At 34.9% G+C, this 19594-nt stretch overlaps 2 protein-coding genes across 3 annotated transcripts; one reads left to right on the top strand and one right to left on the bottom strand.

Moving 5' to 3' along the window:
- Window positions 1–5850: 5850 nt before the first annotated feature.
- Window positions 5851–7947, bottom strand: LOC137835257 (uncharacterized). Of its 2 annotated transcripts, none has more exons than XM_068643683.1 (3): window positions 7768–7947; window positions 7533–7674; window positions 5851–6148 (listed from the first exon to the last, which is right to left on the bottom strand). In XM_068643683.1, the coding sequence occupies exons 1-2, from the start codon at window positions 7838–7840 to the stop codon at window positions 7535–7537; spliced, it is 213 nt and encodes a 70-aa protein (XP_068499784.1). In that variant the 5' UTR covers window positions 7841–7947; the 3' UTR covers window positions 5851–6148; window positions 7533–7534. The 2 variants fall into 2 exon arrangements, with proteins under 2 accessions (XP_068499784.1, XP_068499785.1); XM_068643684.1 differs by lacking the exon at window positions 5851–6148 and adding an exon at window positions 7200–7388.
- A 1400-nt stretch (window positions 7948–9347) lies between these two features.
- On the top strand, window positions 9348–17983 carry LOC137835258 (uncharacterized). The gene is made up of 8 exons (XM_068643685.1): window positions 9348–9627; window positions 9807–9923; window positions 10148–10341; window positions 10424–10529; window positions 10634–10781; window positions 10917–11053; window positions 17231–17397; window positions 17485–17983. The coding sequence occupies exons 1-8, from the start codon at window positions 9567–9569 to the stop codon at window positions 17776–17778; spliced, it is 1224 nt and encodes a 407-aa protein (XP_068499786.1). The 5' UTR covers window positions 9348–9566; the 3' UTR covers window positions 17779–17983.
- The last annotated feature ends 1611 nt before the right edge of the window (window positions 17984–19594 follow it).

Consider the following 19594-nt stretch of genomic DNA (forward strand, 5'->3'; position numbering starts at 1 on the left):
ACTTGTCAGCCACGTCTGGGATGGCGATCAACTTCTTGTAGTTCATTTTGAACTTGTGTCGACAAGGCATGTCTCCCTTTGTTCTCGCCCTAGTTTGGTGCTTTTTCGGTTTGTATGGTGCATGTCGGGTCGGCGATCTCTTCTCCGTCGCAACTTCATGTACTCTCATGGGTTGAGCTCAGCTACCCTCTTGAGGCTTCGTTGGCCCAACGTTTCCACGTTTTACCGTTACCTGCTCTTCAGCGTTGATGTGGGCAACAACTCGTCGTCGGATCTCACTAAACGTCTTCGCCCGATTTCTTATCAAAGAATCGTTGAACGACCCTGACAGAATTCCCCGTCCAAAGGCGTGCACCATCAGAGCTTCATCCTTGGTGTGGAGCTTTACCACCAACACCCCAAACTGGTTCAGGAAGTCCTTCAGGGGCTCTCCTTGATATTGCTTCACCCCGAAGAGGTCGAAAGAGACGGGGGTGGAGCTCGGTTGACTATGAATTGTTCCCTGAACAATGTAGAGAATTGATCGAATGAGGTTATGTGTCCATCCGGGAGACCAATGAACCAATCCAATGTTGTGCTTGCGAACGTCTGCATGAACAGCTTGCAATGCATGGCATCCATTCCTCTTGAGATCATCATCTGAGTATGGAAAGTCGTGATGTGGGATTTCGGGTCTTCGGTATCTGTGAAAGTAATTCTAGATGTCATGAAATTTGTTGGTATCACGACATTGATGATTGCGTGGGAGAACGGCATGGGGCGAGCCCTAACTGGAATAGGTGGGCTTTGCTCCCCTGCTGAGTGTTCCCCCAAACGTTGTAGATCTCTCCGTAGTTCTTCATTGGCCCGGCGTAACTCTTCGTTGCTTGTCCGCGACGCATCCAGCTCGACCCTGAATTGGTCTTGTCTGAGTGCCTGCTCGGCTCGAACCTCAACCAAAATCCTCTCCTGATCAGCCTTGGATGTCGTCATTGTCTCCTGGAGAGTGTGGACAATCTCCATGAGCTGTTGCAGGGTTAAGTTGTCACCTTCTTCCTGTCCAGATGGACCCTGTCGAGTATTCCTCATATTGCCTGGTAGCTGGTTTTATCGGGTTCCACGGTGGGCGCCAAATGTTCTCGCTGGTTGACCTGGTCGTCGGTTGACTATGGGAACAAGTTGTGACTTCGTCTGCCTCTGCTGGAATTTACTCTTTCCTTTGGATGTTGGAACGTGGCTCCGTTTGAAACAGAGGAGGCCCTACCTATTGATAGCACTTCGACGATCAAATTAGTACAGGGCTTATAGAAACAATAAGTAAGCAAGTAGCTTCAGTCTTGGAAACAATGTACCTATACTTGGGATCTCGAGTCCTTTTTATAAATTACTTTTAGGTTACTTCTTGTAACAACCCTTCTCTCACGAGAACCTTATCTCGAGTGAAAGTAGGTTTGATGGGAGGAGAGTCTGTTACAATGCGCACAATCTTAGTACGGCAATCGCACAAAATCTTACCTCCTTGGAGTTCATAATCTTAACAGCATGGCCGTCAGGGTACCAACTCATGTACCAGCATCAGGGGTCCAATTTGTCCATTGTAGGCGTACAACATATCACGCTTGCAACTTATTCCTCAAAACCCTAGTGCTATTGGGCTTAGGTGTCTTTAGAGAATATTTTACTTGTGCTAGACTCAAATGTACTAAACACACCATTCACACTCTTTCGCTGACCAAGCCTTATACGCATTAAGTATATGAATGAACCTCAACGCACACATACCTGAAGCCCACTTACATGGCCCATTAACTCGACCAGACCACTGAGCTGACCTGCTTGACACAGGTGCCGATGTCCGATCACCGAGCGCTGAGCCCAGTGCTCTGATCCAGTACACATACGAAATTATTCCATGGATAAATTGAGGTTTTCTTGTAGTGAAAAGTTCCATAATCATTTATTTGAGATAAATGTGATTACTCACTTACATATATTATTTTTAGATTATTTACCGTTAATATAAAATTTGAGTTTTTTTAATATATTTCTTTACCTTTAGGATTATTATATTTGGTGTGTAAATAATAATATGATAGATATTTATTAATCGATTTATAAAAGACTATATATTTTTTTCACTATATCTCTCCTCAATGTAAAGTTTCAAGTTTTTAAGTAGATATATTCAAATTCTGATATATGAATAATATAATATGCCACTGTTAAAGATTTAGAATACATTTTCATATCATATTAAAATATAAATTTATATTTAACTCAATTGAAAAAATATTGTAAGATATATTTATTTCTCACTTATATACCCTATTGTGTTTTTTTTTCAATACACCAATGTACCACCTTTAGATTTTTAATAGATATAAAATAGAATTTTATATGATCCAAAAATATAATTTTAAGCCTAACTTGATTATGTAAAAGTGATTTATGAATAAGAAATGCCTTTCATTTATATATTCTTTTAAATAACTGATATAACATGGTGGTTGAATTACAGTAATTTAGAAAGAACTGAAAAAGTCTTTTGTAGGTGTGTTTGAGTGTTTCCCTGCAACACTAAGTTTAGTGTTTCTTGTGAAAGAGCATGAGTTGATGTAAACTATTTTGGTGTATATTTATACATCATCATTGCAATGGAGGTCTTTGGCGTTTCCAACATGATTGTTGAAAGCAACAGCCTGCAAATGCAGGTGCTAAGTGCTCATCATCAAATGCTCAACAATTATGTCATTCAGATAATGTTGGATCTCCTAAATTCAATGCATTATTCTTTTATTTTTGAAAAAAAAAAACTTTTAAGATATGTTGGTGTTGATGAAATAGATAAACCTTAAGTTTGTAAGACATTATACGAACATCGTGTCTCCACAAAATACACTAAAATTTCAAGGACATGATAATGCATTAAATAACTTGGAAAACAAGGTTCTACAATGTCGAGTACCTTAACCTATAAAACCTAATTACCAAAAACATAGGGAGAAAGAAGTTATCCTCTTAAATAACTTATAAATAGATCTATACCATGAAATAAATAAAAGAAAATTGAATGTTTTTAATTAAAGTTTTAACTAACTTTTGACTAGATCAACACTAAAAAATATATAAAAGTATTTATCCTAAAAATAAATATAATATTGATTGTTGATTGTTCAATTAATTAAAATTGTCAAAATGTCAATAACCTTATCCTACCTTTATAAATGTGGTATAAAGCCATGATTATACAAACATATACCTTTTCTTTTCTTTTTTTCTTTTCATCATAACTATCTTCAAAACCAAATTGGGAAGCCAAGCCGACTTGATTTATACCGAAATTATCTAAGTTATTTGCACAAAAAGATTAACATTCACTGACAATATCATGGAATTATATGCTCTAAACAAACAATGTTTGGTTGAACTTAATTCTAGTGTTTTAGTTATATTATACCATGATTACAATTATATACTAATTTTAAAATTCAAAATAAGTTATTAGCATAAATCTGTAGAGTAAAACAAAAAGAAAATTAATGATAAGTTTAAGAAAATATTATGAATATATTATTAAATGACTTTCAGAGAATAATATACTTGGAAGACAAATTATTTACCAATATCAAGAATCCTTAAAATAATATGCTTTTAATGAATAATTATTATTTTTATCATCATAATTCAATAATTGATTGGGTGTATAAAAGAATACAGCTTAAATTGTAACACTTTAACATTAATATTCAACATATATATATATATATATATATATATATATATATATATATATATATATCACGGAGAATGATATCATTTCAGGTTTCAAACGACTTGTTTGATAAAAGTAAATTTTTAAAATACAAAATTAACACAAGATAGTTTTTCAACGACTAAACATCAACCTACAAAAGCTATACACAATAAATTTAAATAAATAATGTTATAGAAATAAAATAAATATATACAGGTGTGCGTGAACATAATTTAATATACATGGTAAGTTATTTTAAATTTAAGTAAAATTGAAACATTAATTAAGAAGATAAAAAGGAAATGATATTATGATTAAATATGAAGAAAAAAATGTTGACATGATCCACATGGATAAAATGTTAATTGTATACAATATTTATATATTATAATTGATTTATTTATAGTTTAATAAAATAGTTGCGAGGAATAATTTAAAATAAATCATGAATAAGCAGAAAAAACATTTGTTCAGATTAACATGCAGTGAGAGTGCCGATGCAGAGAAAGACTAGGAAAGAAACACACTAGGCAAAGCCCCTTAAGCCCTATTCTCAAACCAATCCTCTTTTCTGGAGTTGTGTGGCTTAGTTTTCATTTTTTTTAGATCTTCTTATTAAGTGAACCAAAAATAACACTGGTACTTCAATAAAAGACTAGTTCTTTGTAACAATTTTTTATTGGATAAAACAAATCTGAGCTAACATGGTTTAGAAAAATATTTGAGGTTATTTAATTAAGCAGCTCTTGCGTATAGATAAAAGTCAACAAAGGGAAAAATAGTACAAAATAAAGTAAAAAAACACAAAATAATAAATTAAGTCTTTAAAAAATTTCCTGACAATGAATTTCTTAATGTTTTGTATTTTTTAATATGAAAAAGTAATAAATTGTTTTCATTAGAGTAACCCTTATATATAACTTTTAGTCATTATTAGGATTATTGCTCTCACAACCGGTTGAACTCGGACCGGACCAGACAATTCAACCTGTTGAACCGGAACCACCATATTGTCGGATCTAAATCTTTTTACAAATCACATTTCATTCTAACTAAGTTGAGTGGTTCACTCAATTGACTCTTTTACTATATATTAATGATATATTAAATTTGTTTGATTTCACATATAACTTACTTTTACTATATATTATGACTTGTAAATAATATCTTTATTTTTTTATTAATAATACCTATTGAACAGTCACGTTACAACATATCACACCCAACTTTACATAATTTTTTTCAATCTCTCTAAATACAGCTTAATTTTATTTTAGTCTCACTAAATACACCTTATTTTTATTTTAGAAATCCAATGTAGTAAAATACAATCTTCTACGTGAGTAATCTCAAAAACATACATTTGAAACACATAATTCACAAATCAAAAGCGATCAACCACACCAAGACTAGAACTATGCATCCCTCATCCGAACTGGTTATGATTCAAATTAATCACTTTAAGTCAGTTATAAGTCAGTAAGTTCAAGTGGCCCTCTGGTTGAGCTTGTATTGACTTTTATAGGGATAAATTTCGACACCTCTAAGGAAAGCTCATATACAATTGGAAGGTTGGGAGGTTATGTCTCCCTTGATTCTGTTACCCTGAGAATTATGACGTATACAAATATTTTTTACGATTCTATTGGTAAGTATCTGAACTAATACCAATTGCCTGATAGACAGTCTATGGCCTTGGCCTTGGTTGAGTTTCCTGTAATTCAAATCCTATGACCCAAGTTCGATCATGGTCATCGTCCAAGTAATGACAATACATCAACAAACCATGGTTCATCCAAATCACGATCATCTATCCTCATACTCATAAAATCACCCATGACCACCTCCCAAGACCCATCCACAATCAAGACTCTCAATCAACTAATACCTAGACCAACTACTGTACCTGAAGAAGATGAATCCTTACTAATAAGGTGTAACATAATGCACCAAAATAAAGTGGCTAATAATTTGAACCAGTCTCTTTTTTGTGTGTATTACTACTTGGGAAATGTAGGCAATGGGGAAGACTGCCTTAAAAAACTTAATGCAGTGACGAAAAAATCACGACATATTTGTTTTTCAAACAAGATACATGCTTCTCGACTGTCATTCAGTAAGACCAATACCATGAAGTCACTTCATTTATAATTGCAACATCAGATTAGTAAAGGCAGATTCAGCTCGGTAAAACCTTGTGTTGATCCTCTTTCGTGAGAGACATCAATAAAAGATGAAGACTTGCTTAACATTTTCTTTCACAAGGTTCTGAGTAATGGGATTATAGGCATTGTCATGCAATACAATTGAAAATGAATCCAATATTTATACACAATATATGCCCGTGATTTTTTGCATCATAACTTCAGTTTGAACCCAAATTTGTCAATTTCCTATGAGTCTCTTCTACTGATTCTGCAAGATAGAATACAGGGGTATCAGTTCCTTAGGAATAGAATTCTATAAATTTTATCCAGTTAGTTAGTAAGATTCTTTGCTGCTAACTAGATCTAATCTGATGTGGTTGAGTTAGCATATTGGAATTGAATGTGAACTTTCTAAGAAACTAATTAATGTTGGACTTGACTTTTCAGTAGGTAAGGGGTTTAGAACAAACGTGGGAGGATTATCTATTGAATCACCCAACGAGAATAAATAGCAAATGCATTGGGGGCGAGAAAACAATGAAACACTGGCCACGTGGCCAGTTAAAGAATCACGGGAAGGAGTTTAATTAACCACCTAAGCAAGTAATTGCAGATTTTCCACTTTCCTGTTTTTTGGGGGATTGCAGTTAAGGGCACGCGAGAGCAAAGAGTCCAAAGACTGACATTAACAAATGTATTACACAATCGAGCAGAGAGAATAAAAAGAACGATTCACATAAGAAAAGAAAAGAAACAAAGGGAATTCATACTTTATTGGAAGAACCAAAATGACTATTAACCAACATGACTACTGAGTTAGAGCATATTATGGTTGATATGTCACTAGATACCTAAAAAATACTTTTATATCGGCAAACCCTAAACGTATGAAACAGATGTAGGGAAAATGAATAAAAGGAAGGTAAATGTTTTATTAAGAGTATACAAACACTGTATAATTAGTTCTCAGGAACTTAAGATTTTTGCCTTCCCAAAATTTCCTAAAATTGACTCTAACATCCCTATTATTTTAAACATGAAATGAAACTCAAAGTTGTCCTTCCACCTGAAAGTTGCTAAATCAAGTTCTCAACCTACAGAAAAAACCTAGAGTATTTTATGCATCTTTGTTAATATTTAGAAGAACCATTATACCTACTCAATCTGAGTTTGTTATAAAGTCCAGCAGCATGTTGATATTTAGAAACTCAAATACCACAAGTCATTATCTGGATAAACAATAACAATTATGTCAAAATTCACTCCTTATCGGCGGGCCTTTGAGAGTCCAACAGTATGTTCATATTCAGACACAAAGGTAAAATCAGCAATTAATCCTGAATAACGGAATTTGCAAGTTACAAACGAAGTCCTTCTGTTTTTTGGCAATAATAAATAAAGCACAATTTATCCGCCAATTCTAAATTTCCTCACAACTTATTACTCTTCCCACCACAATTCATTTCCATTTTTTTCCAGCAAGCATTGACAAACATCCATTGCCTAACCTAACAAAATCTCACATTCACAACCCCAACGGTAACAATTAATAATCAAAGCTAAGGAGAAAAACTACAACTTCATAATACACTTGATTTAACGCAAAATCTCCGTCTTAAAACTACCTATCACTTAACAATAAAAACCCCAACCTTTATTTGAGAGTCTTGGGAGCGGCAACAGATTCCGACGAATTATGCGTTTCCACGACTCGTTGCTGCTGCTGTTGCTGTTGCTGGACGATGGTGTTCCTCTCGTATTCGCGCCACTTGTTGATTGCGGTGGTGCAGATCACTGAAACGATTCGTTAAAACCGACGCATGTAAGGAAGAAATAGGTGTGTCTGTGTGTGTGTGAGAGAGAGAGGCATATAGAGAATTGGATTACCTGCAGCGCCGATGAAGAAGACGAGACGGAAGAGCTTGGGGCCGGGAGGGCCGGATATTTCTTCTGCGGTCATGTCTCTCCGCCGCCGGTGAACGCTTCCTTCCCACTTCTCCGCTTCTCTTTCGGTAGTTACCTATCTTAACTCTTCAAGCACTTGTGAAACCTCCTTATTTATTTAGAAAAATATTTTTAGTTCTTATATTGAGCTAAACTTAATTTTTACACTTTTATATTGCTAAATAAGATTTTTCAAACATTAAATATTAATATATTATCGACATATTTTTTCATATAACTAAAATAAATAATAATAATAATAAAATTCATTTTAAATACAACTTTAAAACAGTTATTATAAGAAAAATATCCACAAAATATAAATAAAAAATAAGTTGTAAGAAAGTATATTTCTGATTATTAGGACATTGTAATTCAAATTTTTCTATAATGAAATGAAAATAAGAAATAATTTAATTTCATGCCCTTAAGCTATAAGCAAAAAAAATAAAATGGATTAAATTAATTAATAATAAATAAAATGAGAAAACGAATATGCAAATTTCATTTCATTGGATTTTAACCAAACTTTTTTTTTTATTTTAAATCATATGGAAAACCATTAAGCAATAAAAATATTATATATAAAAGATAAAATATAATGAAATATGTTTATCTTTTCTTTGTCATTTGGAATCGCAAATAAACTTAGTCAAATCGTTTATATCTTTACTAGCACCGTCAACCACTTTTCCTTCATATCCTCCATCACCTTAAAACACTTCCTTCCATATCCTCCATCATCATCAAACACCCCCCTCCATATCCCCATCACCACCCCTTATTCTTAACTCTCCCAATCAAATCCAAAATGTAAGAGTTGTGCTGGTTTGTTCTTCCCTCCTCTGTCCATTTTTTCACTCATTTCGCTTGTAGACTAACGTGTGCCCCCCTTTTCTCCCTAAGCCATCTCTTTCTCGTACACTAACCCCTCTCACTCCCACCGACGCATTTTATCACGTATTTTTTTTCTCTTTCAATTTTTTATTCAATGAACAAAATTTTACTATTTTTGTGTGTGTTGTTTTCTTTAATAGTTTTGTTATAAGTTTGATTAAATTGTTATCTTCGTGTATTTTATGGCGTTATTTGTATCAGCACAATAATAACAATATTGTCATCATACAATGTCAAATACATGCATAAATGAATAGAAAATAAAAGTAAATTTGGACATTGCATTTTCATCTTCTATTTTATAATTGAAAAACAACAATTACTGGTTTCGTGGTTATAGAAGAAAAATATGACTTCTCATATTTTGAATTTTGAATATGAAAATAGAAAACGAAAAAAGGTGTTTAATGAAGATGAACGGAAGAAAAATATGTAATTGTGCAATGCTACTTAGTAAACCTCATGTTACAAATTTTTAAATTTAAAAAATTTAAAATTTAAAAATAATGTTATCTTTTCTATTATCTGTTTATATATAAAATTAAAACAGCTCACAAAATAACAAATATATCCTCTTATATATTTTTAAAATAAAAAATAAAAAATATAGCGAATCTCCTAATTTTATCTCATTTCACTTTGTTATTTCCATTTTATGAACCTAAACTTTCTCTCACATAACATTCTGTGAGTTTTTTTTCAAACGACGACGTTTACCCCCAATTCGAAAGAAGGGTTAAAATTCCTTTGTCTTTCGGATTACGACATAACGCCACCACAGTCGCCGGCGAACGATTCCTGGGTTTGTTATCTTCATCTTAAAGTTCCGATCTTTACTTTCAAACATGGGAAAGGGAACAAGCTCAAAACTGAACATCGCAATAATTCACCCGGATCTTGGCATAGGTAAGTAACCACTGTTCCCCATTGTTTTCTAGTCCACTCAAATTAAAACCGACAGTTTTTGTAAAATTTCCATTAATTTGACTTTTCTAAATTAAAATTTTGGTTTCATGAAACATATCATGCTATTTTCTTCCCCTCTAGTTGATTTCTTCTCAGTTTACCTTGCGATTGTTTTGAAGGTGGAGCTGAGAGATTGATTGTGGATGCTGCTGTTGAGCTTGCATCCCAGGGCCATAAAGTTCATGTTTTTACTGCACATCATGACAAAAATAGATGCTTTGAAGAAACTGTTGCTGGTGAGTCTCACTCTATTTTTGTGGCCTTAATTGCACTTTTATTTGTGCCTTCTATTATCTTGACATCTAATATTAACAGAAATGCCTAATGTAACAAAAGACTAAAATCGAATTTTGACTGTAGTAGGGAAAAAGTTCAAATAAGCCATTAATGTCTCACATTTCTGTTCTTTTTAAGGAAGTAGCATTGCCATTGACATGGTTTTTGACTTGTGATCTTTCAGGTACCTTTCCGGTTACTGTGTATGGTTCCTTCCTTCCTCGTCATGTGTTCTACCGTCTTCATGCCTTGTGTGCATACCTTCGGTGCCTTTTTGTTGCTTTCTGTGTACTTTTCATGTGGCATTCATTTGATGTTGTACTGGCAGATCAAGTATCTGTAGTTATTCCTATCTTCAAACTTAAAAGGTCAATAAAGGTAGCCAAGAAGGAAGAAGAATATATCATATGTGGATTGTTTTGACATCTTCAATTCTTAGTTGTTTTATTTTCTTTGGTAGGTTGTATTCTACTGTCATTTTCCGGACTTGTTACTGGCTCAACATTCAACTTTCATTAGGAGGATGTATAGAAAACCAATTGACTATGTAGAAGAAATAACGACTGGTTTAACTTTATGTCCATGCTTTATTAATTTTTTCCTACTCGGATTATATTGTCTAGTCTACATGCTGAACCTTGCATCTTTATTAGCCTTTGCTGAATTGCAGGAATGGCTGATTTGATACTTGTTAACAGCAACTTCACTGCCTCTACTTTTGCAAATACTTTTAAGTCTCTAGATGCTAAAGGAATTCGACCAGCTGTTCTATATCCAGCTGTCAATGTGGATCAGTTCAACGAACCCAGTTCCTTTAAGTAAATGACATGTTTGTAGATATATGGTTGACACTTTACAAGATTATGCATGTACTTATTCTTATATCCAATTTTATAAACTTTATGTATAGAATAGAATCATAGTCTTAATTTGCATTGTTCCTTCTGTTGTAGGCTGAATTTCCTTTCTATCAATCGCTTTGAAAAGAAGAAGAATATACAGTTAGCTATTTCAGCTTTTGCTTTGCTTCACTCACCTGAAGGAATTTTTAAGCATAAAGATATTACTAATGCTACTTTGACTATTGCTGGTGAGCCTATTTTTGTTTACAGCTGTCTTTCTGATGATAGATGTTGTGTACATTGCTAATGGACATGGGATGGGAATATCTGTTCTGATGTATGTGACTCATACTGGAGTTTGGTATGGTGGTGTCTTCATTTTCAAGATATAAAATATTATTTTAAATGAAAATTATGTTTGGTTTGTAGGTAAATTATCTAGTATGACTGTGATACAATTATTTCTCAAACAGGTGTATTGTGTGGGTTTGTCAATTTGTTACTTATTGAACCTTTTCATAATTGTTGTGGAAAGCGCATGCTTATTTTCTATTGTAATAAACTAGAAATGAGTATTTATTAACGATTATGTGCTGACAGAAAGTTAATTTATTAAACTTTTAACTTTGTTGCCATCAATTGAGAGGTGGAATGCATAGTTATGACAATGTTACAAACCTTATTTGTTTGAGGATTAGATCTTCATATTGGTTTTGAGGAGGAAACTTAGGACTTGTGATATTATGTTCATTTGGTTTGGTTAGTCACGAACACTTCTCTAGGATAATGTACAACATATAATATTACACAGAATTTTATTTTATTTTATTTTATTTGATATAACATGGAGTCAATCTTTAAAGCACAAATTTATTTAATCTGTACAATTTTTTAGCAGAAAACTGTGAGCAAATATTGTTGAAAGGCATGCAATATCTGCTTATTTATGATTAAAACACTTTTTCTAAGCTGTCTAGATGTGATCCTTTAGTATTTGTTGATAAACATTGGCCATTAAGTGCAAAGAACCAAGTACTCTTTTGTGCAAGTTTGGGCTGCTTCACTCAAGGGTCAATATCAAGGAACAACTTCATTTCATTAAGCTTATGAGTTTTTACTTAGGATCTTTGAAGGTTATCTGAATTTATCCAGGACTGTTGTACCTGTGAATACATTAGTCTAAAAACTAAAATAGGGTAAAGTTTGGTTGGACTTGGAAAAAGTTGCAAGTAAAAAATTTATTGATTTCCATCTACTTGGTGTGTTGGGCCTTCTTATTTAATTTTAAATGTATTTTCTTGGTAAAACTGCAGAATCTTAAGTTTGAACAAACCTGATACCAGGCCCAGATCTTCAAGGTCCATTAGGAAAACATCAAGGCTCGCTAAGTTTACAGATTATATCTAGAAGCAGTAGTTGTCATCACTGAGCAAAATCTTTCTGTTATATCCTTCTGTTAGTAGAACAACAGCTGTCCTATAGGGATTGGCACACAATAATTCTAAGACTTTATAAGACCTCTCCATGTAATAAGAAAGGCAAAGAGTAAATTTTTAAATATTTTCTTAGTTAGTCAGTTCCTTCCTCCAACTATATTCCCTTTCTCCTTTCGCACCTCCTAGCACCCAGCACCGTAACAAGTACTTTCATTGACCTACCTCCATGCCTCCTAAACCAACCAAAGACCTTAAAGAAACACTCCAATCCATCCTGAACAAATTAGCTAATCTGCAAACCCAACTACGTACCACACAAGAACACCATGAAGGTTGCTACCTTGCCCTCCATCAAGCCATGGAAACCCATCAAACGGCCTTGGAACTTAAACAAGATACACTAACCTCATACCCTCACTGGCCTATTCACTACCTTGTCTTCTCAAACCACCAATCTTCCACCTATTATTGATTCGACGTCTCATCTCATCTCAACCATTTCTCCATAGATGCCACTTCCTCCATTCCACCCCCTGTTTCCAACACTTCTCATGCTATTGTTAATTAATACAACAACCACCACAACCATCCCTCCTTTTTACCTTCCTTTTTTATAGTACGAACCCCGTAGATTGGCTATTCCAGGCTAATCATTTTTTCCAATTCTATAATATTCCCTGGGATTCTCGTTTAAACATGGTTGTTTTCTATATGTGAGGTGATGCCCTCAGTTGGTTTAAATGAATGTATCAAAATCACCAACTCATTGATTGGATTTCTTTTTGTCGAGCCATTGAACTTCATTTTGGCCCCTCAACATATGCCAACCATCAGGTGGAGTTATTTAAACTTTGTCAAACTGGCACAGTCACTGAATATCAAAAGGTGTTTGAAAAACTATGCAATCGGGTTCTGGGCCTTACTCCTGAGATGATTCTAAATTGTTTCATCTTTGACTTCACACTCGAGATTCGAAGGGAAATGGATGTTCTCCAATCCACGCCCCACCCCCCCCCCCCCCCCCCCCCTAAAAAAACTTACCTCAACCCAACTCTAAGAGCGTAGAGCTACAATTGTGATGAAAAAAAAAATCTAGGTCACATGCACATCTAGTCATTTTCTCCTCTTGTTGAGTGATGACACCTCTCTAGAATACCCTACAAAAATTTCCTCAAACAGCTCCCTAACCCGAAGACAAACGACCCTACTCATCACCTCTCCTTCCAAGCCTTATGAGCCACACCTTCAGCCCATACTTTTAAATTTGAAGGCCACATTGCTCATCTTCCAATTACTATCCTAATAACACAGACAATTCACATAACATATTGCAACCCCATCTAGCCCTTCACCTCTTTCAACCAGTCATGGTTGGAAATGGAGACCAAATCCAATGTTCTTCCCTTTGTCCTAATGTTTTGGTTTCTATATGAACACGTGATTTCTCCACTCCCTTCTACCTCATTCCAATTGAGGGCGTTGATATGGTCCTTGGAATGGATTGGTTATGCTCTTTTGGATCTTTACAAGCTATTTTCTACCCTCACCTTTCCATCAACCACAATGGTTTCCCAATTACCTTCCACGATACCACCAAACTTCTCCACAAACATGCTTCACCCACCCATATTTGCACCTTTTACACAACAATGTCATAGCTTCTACTCATCTTCTTACCTTCCAACAAAACCCCTCTACTACCCATCCTCCCAACCCTACACACCACCCGGATATTCACACACCTAAACTCATACCACAGTTTTTGCCTTTCCCCATGGATTACCATCTCATCGACCTCATAATCAAGCTCATAAACAAATTATGACCTCCCTTATTCAGGAAATGCTAGAAGAAGGCATCATCCGCCCCAACATTCTAATAAAAAAAGATGGCACTTGGCGTTTTTGCGTGGACTGTAGAGCACTAAACGATATCATAGTGAAGAATTGATTCTATATTCCCACAATTGATGAGTTGTTGGATGAATTAACTGTTGCCAAAGGGTTTACTAAGCTAGATCTCCGCCCAGGGTACCACCAGATATGAGTAGACCAAGATAGCGGTTGGGACTATGTTTTTAGAACATTTGATAGGCATTTTGATTTTCTAGTTATTCCCTTCGGTCTCTCTAATGCGCCCTTCACCTTTCAAGCAGCCATGAATGACCTCTTAAGACCACATCTATGCCACTTTGCCCTAGTGCTTTTTTTGTGACATTCTCATCTATAGCCAATCTATGTCCGAACACATCCAACACCTGACTCTCATTCTCTCAATCTCCAATTGCTAGAAACCCACAAATTCATTATTAAGGAATCTAAATGTGTTTTTGCAACCATCTAGGTTTTTTATTTAGGCCATCTTATTCAAGAAAGCACTGTCACCTCATACCTAGACAAAATACAGGCCATTCTACTTTGGCCCAGGCCCATGTCCCTCACCACATTACGTGCATTTTTGGGCATCATGGGATTCTATAGAAAATTCATTTGCGGATATGCCAGTCACTCACAGATTTATTAAGATTACCAAAGTTTACAAGGAATACAACCGCTCATGAGGCCTTTTTACAATTAAAGGAAATCCTAACTATAGCCCCAATGTTGCATCTTCCGAATTTCTCCATGCCTTTTGTTGAGAAACGAATGCGTTGATTTTAGCCATTCGCACAGTGCTATCTCAAGAAGGTCACCCTCTTGCTTTTTTTTAGCAAAAAGCTCTATCCAAATATGCAGACTAGCTTAGTTTATGTCCGAGAAATGCTAGCCATTACAAAAGCAGTTAAAAAATGGTGTCACTACCTCATTGGAGCACATTTCAAAATCATAATAGATCAATTGAGCTTAAAGGGATTACTTACCAATGCATGTTACATGCCAGACCGAGATACCAAGCTTTTAGGATACAGTTTCGAGATCGTTTATCGCTCTAACCGCCACAATCAAGTTGCGGATTTCCTATCTAGGCCACCACCCTCCCTTTTTTCGGTCCTCTCTTCACCGATTTCAACATAATCACAAAGTTACACAAATATTATGAATCAGAAGTGGAACAAGAGGTGCAACAACTAACTTACCTACCTGCCTCGGCATACAGTTTCCAGAAGGTCTTCTATACCATCGCCAACACCCTCTATTTTCCATCCACGGGTACTCTTCGTTCCACAATGCTACAAGAATTCCACGCCACACCATCAGCGGGTCACTTCGGTCTTAAAGCCACCATGGCACGGTTCGCAACGTCTTTCTTCTAGTCAGGAATGTACCGTGACACAACTACTCCAAACAGCGCCTACCCTGTCAACAAAACAAGCCAAGCAATAAAAAATCTTTAGGATTACTCCAACCAATACCCACACCTGCCAAGCTTTGGGAGGAATTAACCACATTTAATCACACATTTATCTTCATCCTTTGGTCACACCGTCATGTGGGTAGTTTTTTATAGACTATCCAAATCTGCCCATTTCATCGCCCTTCCCATATCCTTCAATGGCACTCAATTAGCTAATCGATTTTCTGTTGAGATTTGCAGGCTACATGGAGTACCAAAATCCATCTTTTCTGATCAGGATCCTCAATTCCTCAATTCATTTTCGGAAAGAACTATTTTACCTATAAGGCACAAAATTAAAATTCAGCATAGCTTACCATCCACAAACCGATGACCAGAAAGTTATCAATTGGAGTTTGGAAGTCTACTTGAGATGTTTTACCAGTAACAACCAAAGAACATGGTACAAATTCTTGCATCATCTTACCACTCCCCATCAAAACTAATCCCTTTTAGGCTCTATACGGACGACCACCACCAACAATACTAGACTACGTTCCAGGAACAGCTACAGAGCCCAACCTCGACACGACGTTAGGCGTACGTACCTATACGCTCCATCAGTTGAAAGCTACCATTTTGAAGACCCAACAACAAATGACACAGCTAATCGATCTTGTCGCCACCACACCATCAACATCGACAACTGGGTTATGCTTCGTCGACAGACGTATCGTCAAACATCTCTTACAGCAAATCCCCACAACAAGCTTTCCAACTACCTTATTCCATAAAACATCATATCAGTGAGATTGCTTACAAACTCAACCTACCACCCTCCTCCTGAATCCACCCGATCTTCCACATATCCTTGCTTAAACCCTACCATGGCCCAAAAACACCCCCTCTTTCCATTATCCTCAAGAAATAGAAGCTCCCTCGTCCACCTTGCTTCCATTACCTACCCACACTCTTCAACCCGCTTCTAACATCAACGACTCATTAAATCGTAAAATCTTCCAACCTCAACTCAGCCACATACACATTCCCACTTAATAACGCCAGTTGTACCACAGCTCCCACCTAAACCCATGCTCTAGAACCTTCCTCCCACATCTCATACAAACAGACCCGAATTGCTTATTCCAAAAGACCCACCCCATGTACCAATTCCAATTACACAAACCCTTCCCACAACCCAAAACATATATCTGAAGTCCAACAATCTATTCCACTAGATGCACTCCCAAATGACCCAACCTACCGACTAGCCACAATCCTTGAGGACAGGGTTGTCCCTCAGGAGGAGGCAATTGATACCGGCTCTAGATCTTCAAGGCCCATTACGCAGAGTTTGCAAATTATATTTAGAAGTTGTAGCTGTCTGTCATCTCTGAGCAAAATCTTTCTGTTATATCTTTCTATTAGTAGAACAACTATTGTTCTATAAGGATTGGCTCATGATAATTCTAGGTTTGTATATGACCTTTCCATGTAATAAGAAAGGCATAGAGTAAACTTTTAAATATTTTCTTAGTTTGTTCATTCCTTCCTCCGCTACTATATTCCCTTATTTTATTTTAAATGTATTTTCTTGTTAAAACCGCAGAGTCTTAAGTTTGAACAAATCATACTTGAGTAATTTATTTCACTTTGAAGCATTTGTGCACATGCATGCAATTTGCGTAACAACCCTATTGTCATAATTGGTGCTAGGTGGCTTTGACAAACGGTTGAAGGAGAATGTGGAGTACATAGAAGAGCTTAAAGATTTAGCAGAAAAGAAAGGAGTCTCTAGTAAAATAAGATTCATCACTTCTTGCCCTACAGATGAAAGAAATGCACTTCTTTCGGAATGCCTGTGTGTTCTTTACACACCAAAGGTATATAAAACCATGCAAATTATTATTCATTATAACTGGTGGAAACTGAATTAAGAAATGAGATTTACAGAAAGATCTTTGATGCAGGATGAGCACTTTGGCATTGTTCCTCTGGAGGCCATGGCAGCCTATAAGCCTGTTATTGCATGCAATAGTGGTGGCCCTGTGGAGTCAATTAAGAATGGTGTAACGGGATTCCTTTGTGATCCTACACCACAAGAGTTTTCTTCAGCAATGGCTAAGCTCCTAAATGATCCTCAGGGGGCAGAAAAAATGGGCAGAGAAGCTAGGAGGCATGTTGATGAGTCATTCTCTACGAAGTCATTTGGCCAGTATCTAAATAGATACCTGGTTGACATTCATCGGGGAAAAGAGGATTGAGTTTAACATTGGACAGCATGGTTTTGCCCTTAAATTGTTAACTAGAATTGGTGACCATTCAACTTGCTGTTCAGATTTTAGTTTGGTTAGTTCACTTTTTGCATGTAAATCTGAATTGAATTACAGAGATGATTACATATTCTGCGGTTTGCACTGTTGGATATTCTGAAGTTTATAATGAATTTTCTTGTGCAAATGTACAAAATTCATTTGCTCTTTAATTTTTTTTTTAGGAAATAATGGGTAATTAATGCATATCAGATTTTCAAGATATCTTGAAAATAGTATTTTCAACTTTCTAGGTTAAATTTCATAGTATTCAAGAAAGATATAATTTCAAGATTTTAGAATGACCATCATTAAATATGTTCAATGGATCAATTATCAAGATTCATTGGTCATGGTTCTCATTAAATTAAGAAGAGATTTCCAATAACTTATTTATTTGTTAAGTCCAAAATAAGAAGATAGTGGCCACTTGGACACTCAGTAAATCATGTGGTGTATATAGGATATCATAGTTATAATTATGTATTAAAGGATTTAATGTGCCTTTCAATCAACAAAAATTCGAAAAATTCAGTTGATATAAAAGTATTTAAATTTAAATTGAAAGAGAAAGTAATAAATACACTTTTTAGGTAAGAAAAAAGTGTCATGATTTGATAACAATGTCTTATTACAATTAATTTCATTAATTTTTTTGCAATTAACGGTAACTTCAAATTGATTGTGTGTACCTCAACTACAGACATAAACTGACAAAATAATTGAAATAATTTCTTTTAATAAGTAATTAATAGAATTAAATATACGTTGAGTTTATTTTTGATAATTTAAATTTAAAATTATTTTTTAGTTTCTGTAATTTGAAAAACAAAATTACTTTAATCATTTTGTTGAAATGACTTCTTTTTAAATACCCTTGAAAGAAATGTTTTGAAATAAAATACGCATATCGTACCATTTTTTATAATAAAAATGCAAAACTAAAATAAATTATCATATAAAGGACTTGTAATGCATTAATCACCTAACTAAACTTTTTAACAACATTTGATAGAGGTATCAAACTTTTTCTAATATTATGTAAACTACTAAAGCTAATTATTTTGAAATTGAAAGGCTAAAAAATAATTTTTATCTAAAATTTAAGAAATAAAATAATATTTAAATAATTCAATTTTGGAGTTAAGTCAATCTCTTATTATGTTGAGATGTATGGAAAGAAAGCGAATAAAAAAAAGTTAATTTAAATAAAAAAGAAAGAAAAAATAGTTATTTTCTTTACTTTTTTTTGTCACTTTTTCTTCAATTAATCGGAAAAGAAAAAAAGCCCTTCCTTTCTCTCCTTTTTTTCTACCAGTCAAACATAATAATAGTAATAATAATAATATTGTTTTTGCTGCTATGTTATTGTTGCTGCTGCTCTGGCCTAATGTTTTATTATAGTTATTTTTGCTGCTGCTACTAGTGTTATTGGTGTTGCTGGCATGCTGTTTTATTATTGTTATTGCTGCTGCTGCTATTGGTGTTGATGCTGCTCTGGCCTGCTGCTAGAGTTATTGGTGGTGGTGGTGCTGCTAGTGTTATTGGTGCTGCTGCTGCTGCACTTGCTGCTGTTACTGGTGTTGGTGTTGCTGCTGCTGTTACTGGTGTTGGTGCTGCTGCTGCTGTATTCTTTTGTTTTCCTTTTTTGTATTTGTTTTATTAGACATTTTCTGTGAGATTCTTGTGTATGTTCAAGTGCACTCGTTCAAATATGTGACATTAAATTTTAAAAGATCATTAATAGGGCATAAAACAAATTGTTATA

Source organism: Phaseolus vulgaris, chromosome 5 (assembly GCF_000499845.2).
Source record: "Phaseolus vulgaris cultivar G19833 chromosome 5, P. vulgaris v2.0, whole genome shotgun sequence".
NCBI lineage: Eukaryota > Viridiplantae > Streptophyta > Magnoliopsida > Fabales > Fabaceae > Phaseolus > Phaseolus vulgaris.